The following is a 17,529-nucleotide window of genomic DNA, read 5'->3' on the forward strand; positions in this document are numbered from 1 at the left end:
GATGTTTCAATATTTGTAGGAATAGTAATTAGTGGCAAAGCAGAAATACTCATGTGACAAGTCACTGACACACAAACTATTCAAACCATTTAAATTAGGTATGTCCGGATGTGACCCACATATTCAACAATGGTCGTTATTGTGAAATTAAAGTTTTTCTTTTATGCACTAATAGCGGGTAAAACACCAGCGGTTCGCCAAGCAGGTACGAATCAGATGTGGCATACTCCTGATCAAATGTTCATCAGCATTAATAATCTTGCCAAGTTGGCCTGATGACGTTAACGGTTTCGGAGACGTTATCTGATGCATATGTGTTCAATGGGTGTTGACATTTGTCTGCGGCAGGTACGCAGTGACTAGTCGACTACGTTGATCACGGGCGTTGTAGCCTGAAAAACAAGACGTCCCCTAGCCTTACGCGCGAAGGGTGCAACAATCGATGAAAGGGTGTTAAAGTTTGTTTTGTTTAACGACACCACTAGAGCACATTTATTTACTAATCATCAGCTATTGGATGTCAAACATTTAGTAAAAATTACATATAGTCTTAGAGAGGAAATCGGGTATATTTTTTTCGTTAGAGATCTTTTATATTATATGCACCATCCCACAGAAAAATAGCCCAATGGGGATCGATCCCAGACCGATCGCGCATCAAGCGAGCGCTTTACCACTGGCCTACGCCCCGCCCCTGGAAAGGATGTTGTCACGGTAGTATTGTCCCGTGAGCCTCCCGTGAACAATATGCATTTGGGTTCTGGCAGTAACGTTGACGCCACAACTACCCACCATACAGCGGTAGATGCTCTCTGTGAGTGGTTTCTATCCGTTCTGGCAGTCACGTTGACGCCACAACTAACCCACCATACAGCGGTAGATGCTCTCTGTGAGTGGTTTCTATCCGTTCTGGCAGTTCACGCCACAACTAACCCACCATACAGCGGTAGATGCTCTCTGTGAGTGGTTTCTATCTGTTTCGTAATGACACTATATGTATCCGTCTCCACTAGACTTCTTTTTTCTTCAGTAATTTACCGTACGGTACATTCCGTCCATCCATTCAATACTGGTGCATGGGAAACATGACAGGTAAACAATTTGGATTCATTTTATAAATATTTTATTGTATTAAAAATATTGTTTTCACATAAGTTAAACTCCTCACATGTCAATAAGATAGAGTTCGACAAATCCGTTAGTCCGACGCCCGGGGCTATTGCTTTTTAACACAGGGCTAGTGACAAATGCAAAACCAGTAGCCCGATGGGCTAGCGGCTGTCAAAAAAACAATAACAAACAAACAAACAAACAAACAAAAAAAACACACACAAAAAAACCCACCGCTAGCTCACGATGTTTTTCCTCTACTGACGTACGTTTGATAAATGTTATTCTTATTATAAGACATCACACATATTTAAAAAGTTGGGTGTTTTGCTTTTCATTGCATCCCTACAGATATGACATCTTGGACCAAGCGTCATTTCAATTCTTTTGTGGCACTTTAACGACCTGGCCCGTTTTGAGTGATTCTTCACAAAGATGTGCCAACTCGGACGCCATGATGCATTCGTGTGGCTTCACAAGACATTCCGTTTTACCTGCGAAAAGAAAAGAAAAACCCCAAAACACTGAAATTGAAATATATTTGGGAATCAGTAGTTTTATCTTTAATATGTTTAATAATAACAATGCCTTGAAAACCAATACTGCAATTGGATTGCTTATCCTTTAAGGTAATAATTAGTAATTTTTTCAATAAAATATTTTACCCCTTTGATCCATTGTGAATAATTTCTATTTCACATTATTGGCAAATTGGCAATACTGCCTGGAACATCATTTACAAGGAGATGGAAACTGCTGATTTGTTCCTAAGGATCGAAATAGAAATTTGGATGTTGTGAGTTCAGACTTCTAATTTAACTTGAAATTTAACTTTCTTCATGAAATTGTGTTTTGCACAAGAGTGTTAAACTAATTAGAAATATGTACAGAGGTGTCTGAGACAGATATCATTCTGAAACATTATCATAGAGCACATTAGCTTCGTATATTATAAAATAACTATGGTAAATGAAAATTAAAAACAACCCATAACAAAACAAAACCAAGTCTTTTGGTTTTCGTTTAGTTACAGCAAGAAACGCTAATTTTTGCGAACGATTTGACTGTTTGTGATGTGGTCATGTTGCTTTAACGTGAAGCGCAAAAACCAGTCTAGAAAATATTTGTCCTGCTCTCTCTGGCTGAACTTGGCCCTAGTTGTCCTGCTTATCGGGGTCACTGAGTGTCTAGTCCTAATTCCTACAAAAGGTTTCCTTATTACTGTCAGTGAATACTACACTTTTACAATAGACCGAGACCATTAAAATATGCTGGTAAAGCTGCATTAGTCACAAGACTTGGTCCACTTAGTCCAGACGTCTTTTATGAATTCAATACAGAAGTTTGTGTTAAGGGCTAAAAAAACAATATGTGTGTTTCCGGTTTCCCGACCTACACTAATTTTATGTGGCGACCCTGACATTTAAAAAAACAACAACACAAAACATTATTTTTTAAAATCATGATTCCTATTGTTTTTTTCAATCAGCAAACTAGATTCGGAACAAAAACAAACGTCCCTACTTGCCCTATTTTTTTAAGGATGAAACCTGAAACACACATATTTTGCTTAGGCTTATATATATATATAGTCGAAGGATATTTCTATCAGCAATTAATTCTGTTAGACGTAAGATATTGAGCGATTTTGTGGAGCACACCGACAAAATCGTTCAGTCTAGAAAATAATAGCAAACCAATATGATCGTTAGCATATTGTACGCCGTATCTCTGTTCAAAACTGAGGACGAAATCATAATTCTGGCCAATGTGGTGTCCACATCTATACAACAGTTAAAGTTTGTTTTGTTTAACGACACCACTAGAGCATATTGATTAATTAATCTCAGCTATTAGATGTCAAACAGTTGGTAATTCTGACACGTATAGGCCTAGTCATCAGAAGAAACCCTCTATATATTTTTTCTAATGCAGTAAGGGATCTTTGTACTTTCCCACAGACAGGAAAGCACATAGCACGGCTTTGACCAGTTGTGATGCACTGGTTGTGGTGCACTCGAATGGATCTACAGACGTCGTTCGATCCTGCACCGCAACTATACAATAGTGCCCAGATGATACAAGATAGATACCTGAATATAACAGGAAATACACAACAGTTATTACAAACAAAATGTTATCTTTGCACATACCAAAGTCGTATCACTGTACAAGACAGATCTATAGGGATATACAAAACGCACTTAAGGGCGGCAGTTACTGGTTTATTAATCATTACTGTTTCTGTGAACACATTGGGTCGAATTTACGAAGCCTGTTTTTCTTAAACACAGGTGTTAATGCATAATAAATGTATGTAGTTAAACGCATGTAAGACATAAACAGGCTTTGTAAATTCGGTCCAATATGTTGTGTGTATTTGTATGCGTAGAAATACAATGCAATCAAAATAGCAGACTAATGATCTCAAGTCCGGACCTAAACGTGATGCAGTCTGTGCTGTGGTGTCAGAGAGGGTATACCACCGAATCAAATTACATAGACAACTAGCGATCTTTCAGTCAACATATACATCATGGATATAAATACAAGACCTCGCCTTTACTATCTCATCATCCTACAAAAATTTATTATTATTTTTTTAATACTTTCAGTTTGGTTTGACATAAGAAGAAAAGTAAAAATGTTTTTGAAAAAACAAAACAATAATATTTTTGGGTAAAATTTATAAAACCATCGGCTCAGAAATAGATAACCTGTAGTAAATTTCACAGTATGAAAAAAGGCGTTCTGTATGAAGGACTATACGCAGCTTTAAATATAACAATAAGTATCTTTGACTATCGTTCGTTCTACACAACAAATGGTGGCACTCAGAAACGTACAAGATATACTAATATTGGTTAAAATTAATATACATGAATTTACTGACCATGCAAATCAGTTCATTGTGATTACATAGTCACCAATCGCAGGCGAGACAGTATTCTATACTCTATGTTAAAGTTAGGAAGACTTGAACTTTGATCCGGAGAGATGCCATTTGATATACTGCTACTCCAGCTTTATAAACTTAGATCACTGCATAATACGTGAAATAGTATCACTTCTTGCATGATGTGATACCTGGTTTTTGTCAGTGTTTCAAATAAAGCTAAACTGTGTACAACATGTCAGTAAACCAGACGTGTATGTCACGGTTATATTCCCAGCAGACGACACTTACCCTGAACGACATCCAGGAAGTGGTCTACCTCGACAACATACGACTTGCCGAATCTTGCGAACACATCTGGGCAGCCATCTTGTATTACCCCAGTAGCCAACAACACTTTGCTGGCAGACACAGGGGTATTTCCACACTTGGCTATTGCTTTCGATCCGAGAACCTAAAACCAAAAACCCTAATATTAGTCATGTTCATCAATGCTTAAATATGAAGCTCTTTTTAATTACACGAAATGCGTTGCTCTTTGTGGCCTACATGTTGAGTTAGATGTATTTAATTACAAGAAATATATGGTCCAATGCTCCCTCAAAGCTAACTCAACATTTGTATTTACTGAGAAATAAGTGACCCAATAATGTCAAATCTTCAACTAGCCCAGTGGTAAAGCGTTCGCTTGATGCGCGGTCGGTCTGGGATCGATCCTCGTCGGTGGGTCCATTGGGCTATTTCTCGTTCCAGCCAGTGCACCACGACTGGTACATCAAAAGCCGTGGTATGTACTATTCTGTCTGTGAGATGGTGCATATAAAAGATCCCTTGCTGCTAATAAAAAGATTAGCTTCTGTATTTGGTAACGACTTCCCCTCAAAATGTTTCAAAAATGTAAATAACCTGTTTTGGAAGGACAGTATTCAGGCTTTTTACGACTTCTCGACAGCAATAAAAGTAACATCCTTTGAAGATTTCTTATCTGAACCAATTTTTTATAATTCCCAAATAAAAATTGATAGGAAAACCTTTTTGAAAAAGAAATGGCTTGAGAAAAGCATTTCTCAGATTTGCGATCTTGTTAATGAGCGAGGAGATTTTTTTACTTTAAATGAATTTAATGATATATACGAGTTAGATGTTTCTTTTCTAGAATACCATGGCGTCGTTAATTCCGTTAAGTCATATTTTAGGAAAACAAATATTAAAAAAGTTGAAACAAATATCTCCTTGGACGATTCTCCGGTTCAACGGACACTTTGCTCTATTAGAAAAGGCTCAAAATTATATTATTATACATTAACGTTGTCGAATTGCCATACTAAAATGGCAACTTCATTTCACTTCCAACCTAAACTGGTCTGTTATCTATTTAAAGCCATTTATAACCACTCAAGAAATAAAATTAAGATGGTTCCAATATAGAATTTTACACAGGATACTGACTACCAACACGTTTGCTTATAAACTAAAACTTATTGACAGTGAAATGTGTACTTTTTGTCATGAAATGCGAGAATCTATAGAACATCTATTTTGGGAATGTAAATTTGTTCAGCTTTTTGGAACAATTTTTTGAATTGGTTATTAAAATCTTGTAATCATATATTTAACCTAAATTTATCATTTGAACTTGTTATATTTGGATGTAAAAGTAATACTAAAACAGATAATATTTTCGATTTATTATTATTGTTAGCTAAGTATTTTATATATAAATGCAAAGTGCAAAATGTACAGTTAAACATTACTCATTTCCAAAACGAAGTTAAACAAAGATACCTGATTGAGAAACATATTCACTACAGTAAAAACTGCTTTAATAAATTCGTTACCAAGTGGGCAATATACCATTCTCTATTTGATATATAATCTTAAAATTACTTTTGTTCATTCATTTGTTTTCATCAGCCCCAACAGGTCACGTAAAATTGATGTAAAGTAAAACACCTTCATATCTGTATGTCTATTGTATATCCTACTTGTTTTTACAGACCACTGAAATGTTGTTATAAATAATGATAAATATGTACATAATCAAAACACGTGCGTGTGTATGTGTGTGCATATTTGTTCTCTCTCTCTCTCTCTCTCTCTCTCTCTCTCTCTCTCTCTCTCTCTCTCTCTCTCTCTCTCTCTCTCTCTCTCTCTCATTTTCATATATCATTATATACTTTCATTTACTCTAGATACTTGTTAAAATCCAGGTCCTTGTGAATATATTATTTTAATTAAGTCTGCCTATAAAGTAGTAACTACATTGTGTGTGTATAAATTATATATAAAATTATTGTAACAACCCATATCTTCTCCCTTTGCATGGGTTGATATTTGTCAACAAGGGAATGGTCAAGAAAAAATAAACAGTTATTATTAAAAAAAAATTAAATAATAATAAAAAATAAATAAAAAAATTGAAAAAAAGAAGATTAGCCCATGAAGTGGCGACAGTGGGTTTCCTCTCTCAATATCTGTATGGTCCTTAACCATATATCCGACGCCATATAATCGTAAATAAAATGTGTTGAGTGCGTCGTTAAATAAAACATTTCCTACTTCTGTACAAAATCTATATATAGAGCCAGTTTATTGCTCAAATAAAGTCTAACCCAATTTTTGATATTGGTTTTTAAAAATGACGTGGTCAATAAAGAAAAGGAATACTTAATAAAATTATTTTAATATACTATTATTAATTGTAATATTCACACACACACACACACACACACACACACACACACACACACACACACACACACAACGGAATAGAAGAGGAAATAAATATATCTATGCTTAAAGATAAAGGCAAACCAAAAATGTATTACCTTCAGGATATTCTAATGAACTATATCTTCTTTATTTACCTGAACAACTGTCAAATGTAAACTACATTTTGCCGACAGAAACCGGCATGTAACAGAATAATAAAGGTAAACACAGACTTAATGAATGCGATAGGAACTGAATACGATATGAGTTTCAATGTATAGCTGTTACTTTCTAATATGGTCATTGCTACACTTTGTCTAAGAGGAGAAACCCACTGCAGATACATTAGCAATGTTATCGATTAGCAGCAATGGAAATTTCCTTCCATAAGGACAGCAGGTACTACGGCCTTTGATATACCAGTCGTGGAGTACTGGTTGTAACAGGAACACAGAAGGCAATAGACCTTACGATACAATAACATCTCAGGAGGGTTTTCCACTTAGCTTAGCACCTATACGTGATGCCTAGAGTGTTCAATTCCACTATTCGTGTTTGTTATTAGCATACTATGTCAAACGTGTGTGTGTGTGTGGTGTTTCAAGTTACAGTTCAGGGCCTCGTTTTACAAAGCCATCTTAGCGTTAAGATCACCTAAAATCAGTCCTCTGAAAATTGCAAGAACGATCGTAAACTGAGGCCCAGTTCGCTGTGAAAACCCCCCACCTAAAACATGTTCTATTCATGTCGAATAACGTAACATAACGTGACGTGATGTGACGTAGTGTAACGTAACATAAATTTTATTCCCAAGGAGACGAGATCTACATAAGAAAAACTTTGACAAGAAATTGTTAATACATAGGAGAGAAAAAACAGTTATGTATGTTAACTAAAAATTACACTAGTAAAAACTGCATATATGTCTACAAAAAAGTATTCTGTTGGAACAAAAAACATCCATCCCATGTCTTTCAAACCATTTACACTATAAAGACACAAAACCATATGAAAGTTTACCCTTAACAAACATTTAACTAAGAATTTATATAAGAACCTCAATACTTTATATAAGAACATGTACTATGATTAAAGGTAGGCTGGCCGAGTTTCTAGGGGTTTCAGTGGTACGTCTTAAGATTTATTACCAATAATATATTTGATTCAGAATTATTGAGTGGGGGTAGAAATAATCATTCTCTAAAGAATATAACACACAAACCCCATTTCCCATAATTACTAATTTTGATCCTTTGCTACTAATGGAAAAATGTATCTGGAGGGTTTCCTCTTTAAGACTATTTGTAGATCTACCCATGGGCATACAAGGTTGCACTTAACTGGGGTGGGATGGGTCTGGAGTAATGAGTTTTTGGTTATAAAATATGAACCAAACTTTGCAATGTTATCTCCACATAATTTCTGTCACATTAATCTGAATAAAGGGAATCAAGGGGTGGGTGAAGAGATTCTGGGATCCATCCAATCACCACACATGAGGAGTTATTATTTTTATTTTGCAAATTTGTAAGGGCGGATCCGCCCCTGATTCATATAACAACACCGTCGTCTAGATTCGCCACTGAGATTTATACCAACTTTTACAATGTGCACTGGCCATACAACCATCAAACACACTCAAAACATATTCTTCTTTTTCTCGTTCTTCGTTAGTCAAATAATCAGACCAGTCATTCCCACAAAAGAGGCGGTGTTCATTAGTTCAGTGACTGTTCCATGCAGTTTTGTGGCGAGTGTTGTTGGTTTGGCCATATTAATTATCTGGATGTGTTTTGTAGGCTGCAGTGTTGTAGAATATGTTCGGGTGTTTCAGCCGCTTGTCCACAAGGGCAGTCTTCGGAATCGCCAATTTTTAATGTTCTTCAAAACATATAATTTGTTAGTGCTTAAAAACTGATTATAGCCTACGTGTAATGGGGGAGTGCATATTATTCAGAGGGAGTGCATATTATACATATAATATAAACTGGGGAAGTGTATATTGCATGTATAATATGCACTGGGGAGTGCTTATTCTACGTACAATATTGACTGGGGAGTGCAAATTCAGGGGAGTGCAAATTATATGTGACACCGGTACTTGGCTGCGAACGGAACCTTGTACCTATCAGCTTATGTCCGATGGCTTAACTACGACGCCACCGAGGCCGGTCCGACTAACAGTTATACCAGTCAAACGTTTATGTGTGCTTAGTATCTATTTCACGAAAAAACCCAAGTATACATCATTACGGAAAATGGGGCATTTTAAGAACAAAAGAAAATGAAAGATGTGTACTTCAAACTATATTTGTTGTACTGTTAATAGTAATAAGACTTGTGGTTCATTATAAATTTACGTTAACGTGCAAAACTAGGCTTATGATGTTTTGTGAAATTGGGTCCAGGATTTTGGGTGTACTAATTATAAAGCACATGTATCGATATCACCAACCACGTGGTATGATCAGGGTATCCTCACCTCAAGGTGCTGGTCATACCCGTGCAAGCACTCGCGAGTAGTCTCAATAACCGCGATGGCTCCACTCGGGAAGGTGAGAATTATTGTCGAGAGATCCACGTCATTACAGTCTCGATAGTCGTCGGCCTTCAGTGACGTCGTGTTTCCATGGGCAACGACCGTAAGGGGGCGCTCGCCTAGAAAGTAACACACGTAGTCCAGCTGGTGGATACACGAGTCGTAAAATATTCCACCTGGTAGAACGAACAAAATAAATTACTGTTTAAATCAGAAGAATAAAATATTAAACGTAAGAAGCTATGTGCTGGAACAGCAGGTATACTGTACCAAATACTTGATAGTCATCCATTTTCAACAGAAAATTGAGATACAGTAGTAAACCAAAACACTGGTATGTTAAAGAGACATGCCCTAGTTTTTAAACACTAAGACATATTGTTTTACTATTAGAGCCGTTTTTAATAATTGAAATCATACTTTACTTAGATTTTATTGTTTACATTATCCATTTCCGTCATTCGAAGTGTTTCTGGTCATCCTGATATTTTTAATATCACAAAATGGATTTCTCATATTTTTAAAAACACACGTGCGTTTGAGAAGTAACAGCTATGGAGTCCAGTTTTAATCTATTTTAGAGGGTATTTCACCATTTCAAAGTCACAGACTCATGTTTCACTCAATTGTAACTTTATCCAAATGTGTTACAGGTTTGTAGATTAACTAAACTTAGTGTTAATTGTCAAAGGTTGAAACTAGGGTAAGTCCCTTTAAAACAAGAAAATTGCCGCTACAGAAATATAGATTGGAATATATAAATCAGGTATTTACCTGACACCTTGATGTAACTGATCGGTACTGGTGGGTCTCTTGATATCATGATGAGTTGTCGAACTTTGCCTAGATCGCCATTTTGTTTCTTTTTGTAAATTACATCGAAATCAGGATCGAATCGCCTGTAAATAAACAATACTCGTTTTGCTGATTAATCTAAAAATTGGTCCACTTTAATTTTTAATTAGTTGATACCCATAATTCCAATCTAAGGGATTTCTCTATTGTCATCCATTTGCGATAACTACAAATTAAATTAATACATCTACATATAATCTTTGCATAATAAACTCGAGAATATTGGAAATTATAATGATCATGTCACCAGGAATAACCACTGGTTTCTTCCAGAATTGTGTTTAAATAACAAAAACTAATATTAATACGAATATGTTTATTATGATTGCCGATTATTTCACAGCGTGTTCAGCACATAAATACATTACAATGCATGTACATAAATACACATATGTGCCACCGGTGAGGCCAGATATACATATAATGTTTCTCCAACACCTGATATCATCACTGTTGTGACAATGATTCATGGGTACATGTCATCACAGCTGTATTTATTCCAGTGACCTCTCTCCTGTGCTAGTTTTGATTTAGTAAACTAGTCTGAGAGTGACAGTCCTCTTTTGAGCGGTGCAGGAAGGGTGTATTGTCCAGTAAAGGATCTCCTCTGAGTGGCAGTCCTCATATTACAACGTACTAGGTAGACATTTATGGAATCTGAAAGAATTATTTTGCCAATTGCCCATTTCACTCTGCATTATGTAAAGATTCTCTCTTGTTCGTGGATAACGGTTTGTCGTTCAGCTACGTTAACAGAAAAATAAGTACTCAAGAAATACACATTAGACGTACTTATTGAAAGCGCAGAACAAAATGCGATTGTTCTCTTTCGCTAAGGCATAGCAATATTCGACTGTCTCCACAGTCAGGGCAACAGGTTTCTCGCAAAAGACATGTTTTCCTGGAATAAACGAAACAAAAACATGCAAACAAACTAGACATCGAAAGCAGGGTGAAGGAGGGGGAACAACTTTGAAGATGAAGTGATCATAATATGCGTTGTAAACCACCACCCCCACCCCCCATCCCCAAACACACACCTCCAGCTGAAAGATGAATAAATATATCACTTTACCAGTCTTCTGATGCATTTGTAAAGTAACGATAACTGAGTCTGAATGCTAATGACAAATGATTGTCAAGCATGTTAATGATGATGAAATCGTAAAGATGATATCAACGATTATTATGATGAATTCGATAACGATACTGTTAACTGTTGTTATATCGATGAATGATAAAATCATTTTAATGTTATGCCAATCACCATAGGCCTACAGGTGTTATTTGTAACACAGACGAAAACAGGTTCCAGGTTATGAGGCTGCGGTGTTCGTTTTGTTTGATTTTCCAGTAATGGTGATGGTGTTGATGATAATGTTCATGATGTGATGAAAACAATGTGATTTTGATGGTGATTGTGCTGATGTTCGTGATAATGGTGATATTAAATGTACTATGTACTGCTGCGCTGCTGTGGCTAATTTTAGTGATGCTTCTTTTGGTTGTTCTGCTGATGATCATGACGACGATGATGACAATAAGGTGGATAACAAAAAGGAATCAGGTTGTAGTTACCTGTAGTCAAAGCTTTCTTGACAATGTCTTCGTGCTGCCATGTCGGTGTGCACACAAATACAACTTCGACACTGTGAATTTAAACCAAATATAAATTAGAAAATACCCGATGTTTGTTACGTTTAGTTGTACATGTATAGGCTCTGGAAAATGCTGTCCAGTAATGGTATTCATTGAATTGTATTAACATACATATAAACCAATATGGCCAATCCACGTCTTTTGTAATAAGAGTAATTGAAAATTGGAGTTATAATGTAAAATAATTTAGACCTTGTGTCCAAGTGAACGATGTCCGCATCTTCCAGTGACGCCAATCGGGTCACGTGTTCCAGTCTGTATTTTTGTAGTAATGTTCGTATGTCGTCATGGAGGGAAATATCGTCAACGATCCATTTGATGTTCACTCGGAATGTTCTCGCCAGACCTTGCAAATGGCGTCTTCCTATGCGTCCCAGACCAAATATGGCAACGTTGATATGAATACTTTTCTTTGTGGACATCTGGAAAATATTAAATAACTACTGTTGAAAATAAATACATGTATGTGTGTATGTGTATGTGTATGTGTATGTGTATGTATGTATATATGTATCATTTTGTCACACATCCTAATGATTCAATAATAGGTGGTCTATAAATTACTTAAAACCCACAGTATCATTCTATCACACATCCTAATGATTCAATAATAGGTGGTCTATAAATTACTTAAAACCCACAGTATCATTCTATCACACATCCCTAAAAAGTTGTGTTTCTGTAGATTACTTATAATTTTAAAAACCACAAAGTGTCTATTGGCAGGATATGAACCTACAGTACCGATTCACATGACATTTGGCAGCCCGCGATGTCAACCGCTCGGCCAACGGAAACATCCACAAAATATGGAGGCCCAATTAACCGTAGTTAAGGAAGTGTGCTGTCAAAGTTTGTTTTTATAGATTACTTACTCCCCCACCCCGCATATTTTTGTTACACATTTGATTGAAAACATATTTTATTGTACAAAGAACAGAAGATTCGGGTTTAAGTTTGACAACTTACGAAGTCCTCTTCTATATTCATACAATATACATGGCGATTATGTTACATAAATGTATATTTAAACTACTTTTAAACAGAGGAAGGAAATTTATAGACCACCTATTATTAAATTATTAGGATGCGTGATAGAAATGATACTGTGGGTTTTAAGTAATTTATAGACCACCTATTATTGAATCATTAGGATGTGTGATAGAATGATACTGTGGGTTTTAAGTAATTTATAGACCACCTATTATTGACTCATTAGGATGTGTGATAGAATGACATTGTTGGTTTTAAGTAATTTATAGACCACCTATTATTGAATCATTAGGATGTGTGATAGAATGATACTGTGGGTTTTAAGTAATTTATAGACCACCTATTATTGAATCATTAGGGATGTGTGATAGAATGATACTGTGGGTTTTAAGTAATTTATAGACCACCTATTATTGAATCATTAGGATGTGTGATAGAATGACATTGTTGGTTTTAAGTAATTTATAGACCACCTATTATTGAATCTTTAGGATGTGTGATAGAATGATACTGTGGGTTTTAAGTAATTTATAGACCACCTATTATTGAATCATTAGGGATGTGTGATAGAATGATACTGTGGGTTTTAAGTAATTTCCCCTGCGTGTGCTGTAACCTCACCGTGGTGCAGGGGTGTAACATTCTCTTTGAGAATGGCCAATACAGCACAAATTGAAGTTTAGAGTAAAATTCGGTGTCCGTAAAATTCTGTGATATTTGTATTTGTATTTTTGCACAGTTCTTTACATTGTTTTTGTTTAAACCTTGAATTTTTATATTGATGTTGATCATCACTTTATTTATTTGCATTACCATAGTTTGACACCCAATAGCCGATATATTTTTCGTGCTGGGGTGTTGTTAAACATTCATTCATTTAAGTAATTTATAGACCACCTATTATTGAATCATTAGGATGTGTGATAGAATGATACTGTGGGTTTTAAGTAATTTAAAGACCACCTATTATTGAATCATTAGGGATGTGTGATAGAATGATACTGTGGGTTTTAAGTAATTTATAGACCACCTATTATTGAATCATTAGGATGCGTGATAAAAATGATACTGTGGGTTTTACATTTTTGTTTTTGGAGGCTTTTTTCTTCTTCTATAGACCACCAATTATTGAATCATTAGAATATGTGACAAAATGATACTGTGGGGATAAATAATCTACAGAAAGACATCTTATGAAGTACAGTATTATAATATGTAACAATTCAATTACAGCTGATCGTGAACATTAACATTTACTGGTCGATTTCAAAACTTGGCTTGTGAATCGCCCGACGCATGTGTAGGTAATAAGTTCTATACAATCAAATATATAAGAGATATACTGAGCATATCACAGATTTTATCTTTAATTTCACAAATAAAACATATTTTGTTACAATACGATTTAAGGCTGCGATTCATCTGCATCGGCACAGACACGCAAGTTATTCGTGAAGTAAAATAGATCATTAAAGTCCCAACTAATGCCCCATATTTGGCCGTGGTACGTGCTGTTTTGTTTCTGGGAAAGTACATATAAAAGATCTCTTGCTGCTAATGGAAAAATGTACTCTAAAGACTACGTGTCAGAATTACCAAATGTTTGACATCTAATGACCGATGATTAATTAATCAATGTGTTCTAGTGGTGTCGTTAAACAAAACGAACTTCTGTTCTTTTTTAAATATCAATATATTTAGTAGGTATCCGTTTCCTCTGAATACGTACATCACAGTCAGTAGAAAATTAGAAATCAACAACACATTTATTGTGTCCTCCCTCGTTGATTGGGACATGTTATAATATCTTATACCCTTATCACTGGCATAGCCTGGGGGAATGAGGGCCATACCCAATAGTTCATCACATTTTACATTTGCCTGTTATCCCATAACACCATAGACAGTGTGGGACCACCCCAACCCCAACCCACCCCCATATAAAATACTGACTACGCCAATGGTCCGTAAAACGTTCGTGTCCGACTTCTGTAGGCTGCGTGTCTGTGCGGGTACAATGGAATCGAGGTCGGATATGTGAATCATTGTTTTGGTGTTATCAAAGTTTCGTAAGTAATGTCAGGGCGAATCTAATCAGTTTTAAAGTGGGGTGTATTAATTAATAAGTGGGAGTACGTTTCAAATACATACCGCTGTATTGTGATTTCGGTCATGCGTTTTTTGTCTTCGTGCGAGGCTGAAGTCTGTAGGCCTGCAATAGCAGTGGGACAAGGACGTCGACCAAATATCCGTGTATCTTAGACTTTGATCAAATGTTAATATACTCGACGCCAAAAGTTTCTGTAACGTGACAAAATAAATAACATGAGAAAATCGTTCACACAGAAGTAAATATGTTTTTAATCACGTAAAGGAAAGTTGATTCTTGCAAATAGAATACGTCCCATGGCGATACAGTGGGAAAAAAAACTTCAGGTCAAATTCAGGGAAGTCGCCCACACTAAAAATGTTGCTTCACACTTCAGTAGGGCAAATGGGTGTCATGTGCATGGTTGTAAACAGCTCACCATTCTTCTTGTGGAACCGATCACACCTTGCATGCAGGACTTGTAAGATAGTGTCCAATATCCGGGCACGTATCTATCGCAGTTCTTGGAGGAGCGCTGTCGGAAGCATAGGCAAACATCTGAACGACAAAACAGTTTTTCGCAATCAAGACCGTATTTCTGTATAATACAGTCGAATAGGTATGTGTCAAAAATAGGGATTGAAGCTATGCATCTTTATCTAGTGCCTCGTCTATAGGAGGACAGTCACTCCCGTGTAGATCATGTACTGGAAAATACGTTTCTTGCATCTTCAAAAAGAGAACTGCCACTCCCATACTAAATAAAACCAAAAGCGCGCAATGGAATAAATATAGCTGTGATGACATGCACTCGTGAATCGCTGTCAAAACATCAGAGACGTCAAACCATCTCGGTCCTTAAGAATCTATGGGCGACAGATCCGGGGATCGCGCAGGTCACGGCAACACATACACGTTGTTCTGGTCCACACAGTGATCCGCCAATCTGCTAACCTACTGCTGTTGCTGACGTTGTTATGTTGTATAGTCAGGCCCGGGATGTGCTAGTTCATATTGGGACGGGTAAAGCGGTAAAGTGGTAAAGCGTTCGCTTGATGCTCGGTCGGTCTAGAATCGATCTCCGTCGGTGGGCCCATTTGGGCTATTTCTCGTTCTAGCCAGTGCACCACGACTGGTATATCAAAGGCCGTGGTATGTGCTATCCTGTTTGTGGGATGGTACATATAAAAGATCCCTTGCTGCTAATCGAAAAAAGTAACCCATGAAGTGGCGACAGCGGGTTTCCTCTCTCAATATCTGTGTGGTCCTTAACCATATGTTCGACGCCATATAACCGTAAATAAAATGTGTTGAGTGCGTCGTTAAATAAAACATTTCCTTCCTTTAAATAGTTACAAATTTCCACGCTGTATAACAATATTATGTGCTTGCGGACACATTGAAGACTCCGAATATATTCGGCACTCTGTCCTTTGTGTAGTGTTGACCTAACATCGTAACATAAATGTACGATTCGAGGAGGGAGGGAGTTGCAACTGCCTCACTAGTGCTAGAGCAAAACCTCAAATTCGGGCAAATATGATACCGATATTCGGGAAAAAATGTGCTAACCTGAGAGCTTTTTATTCTGTATTTCAAAATGAGTTGTAATCCATGCAAAAATGCGTAGTGGTTCGTTTGCACCCCTATATAACTGTTTGGTAGTAATGCTAATGCTAATAAATGCTGTTACTAGTATCTAGATTCGGGCAATTTCGTTTAATTCGTGCAAGTCAGCTTGCCCCCTATAAAAATGGGAGCCCGTACGCCTATGGTTCGTAATATAAATGGTATGTTGATCAATATCGAAGAGTGATATACATGTATAATTGTTTAAACTAATTATTGAACACGGATATGTCAGTGGTGGACTCTCTGGTTTTATATAATACATTGTCAGGATTTTCCACACAAAACATTAAAAAAAAATATTATAAAAATTAACTTTAAAAAAAATCAAATCGTAAATATGGGAAAATGATAAAAAAAAATATATATATATATAACCCCATGGAATTGTTTAACACGTATGGGGACTGTAATTGTAATATTTCGCACTCATTACTATATGGATATCTGGCATATCCAGTGACAATTATAAACTCATTGGTCAAATATTGGTTTAAAAAAAAAAAAAAAACATTATTCAAAATTGTAAGTAAAACAAACAAACAAACAAACAAAAGCCAAAAGCTACTTATTTATCTAGCAGTGTTTACGTGACGATTATATTCACGTAGAATGATCTAAAGAACAAAACAAGAGAGTAATGGCAAGAAATCACGTTGAAACAAAAATCGATTTCCTGATAGAGAAAACCCCAAAACATTTGAGGGCGGTCTGTGAGAAAGACACATTGACCACCTTTTCAAGTAAATAAAAGTAGATAAAGTTTCACTTAGCTTTCCGTCGGTGGGCTATTTTTCAGCCAGTGCTCCACAACTGGTGTAACAAATGCCGTGGTATGTGTACTATCATGTCTGTGGGATGGTGCATATAAAAGATCCCTTGCTGCTAATCGAAAAGAGTAGCCCATGAAGTGGCGACAGCGTGTTTCCTCTCACATTATCTGTGTGGTTCTTAACCATATTATGTCCGACGTGTGTTGAGTGCGTCGTTAACTAAAACATTCCCTTCCTTCCTCTTACGGTCAGAGTAGGCTATTCGGCCTAGTAT

General features: G+C 36.3%; 1 protein-coding gene across 1 annotated transcript; it reads right to left on the minus strand.

Moving 5' to 3' along the window:
- Positions 1-1,106: 1,106 nt before the first annotated feature.
- Positions 1,107-15,987, minus strand: LOC121382139 (uncharacterized oxidoreductase YrbE-like). The gene is made up of 8 exons (XM_041511647.1): positions 14,916-15,987; positions 11,964-12,193; positions 11,691-11,761; positions 10,905-11,013; positions 10,032-10,156; positions 9,201-9,433; positions 4,298-4,460; positions 1,107-1,604 (listed from the first exon to the last, which is right to left on the minus strand). Exons 2-8 carry the CDS (start codon positions 12,191-12,193, stop codon positions 1,489-1,491), a joined length of 1,047 nt encoding a protein of 348 aa, XP_041367581.1. The 5' UTR covers positions 14,916-15,987; the 3' UTR covers positions 1,107-1,488.
- Positions 15,988-17,529: the final 1,542 nt, after the last annotated feature.

This window comes from Gigantopelta aegis, chromosome 9 (genome assembly GCF_016097555.1).
Source record: "Gigantopelta aegis isolate Gae_Host chromosome 9, Gae_host_genome, whole genome shotgun sequence".
In the NCBI taxonomy this organism is placed as follows: Eukaryota; Metazoa; Mollusca; class Gastropoda; order Neomphalida; family Peltospiridae; genus Gigantopelta; species Gigantopelta aegis.

Bases quoted from the DNA above. Each gene is read 5' to 3' on its own strand.
- LOC121382139 (XM_041511647.1), bottom strand. From the start codon at position 12,193: ATGTCCACAAAGAAAAGTATTCATATCAACGTTGCCATATTTGGTCTG. The intron at 11,762-11,963 runs GTCTAAATTATT...TTAAATTCACAG, and splicing joins ATCGTTCACTTGGACACAAG to TGTCGAAGTTGTATTTGTGT. The intron at 11,014-11,690 runs GTAACTACAACC...CGTTTATTCCAG, and splicing joins CAAGAAAGCTTTGACTACAG to GAAAACATGTCTTTTGCGAG.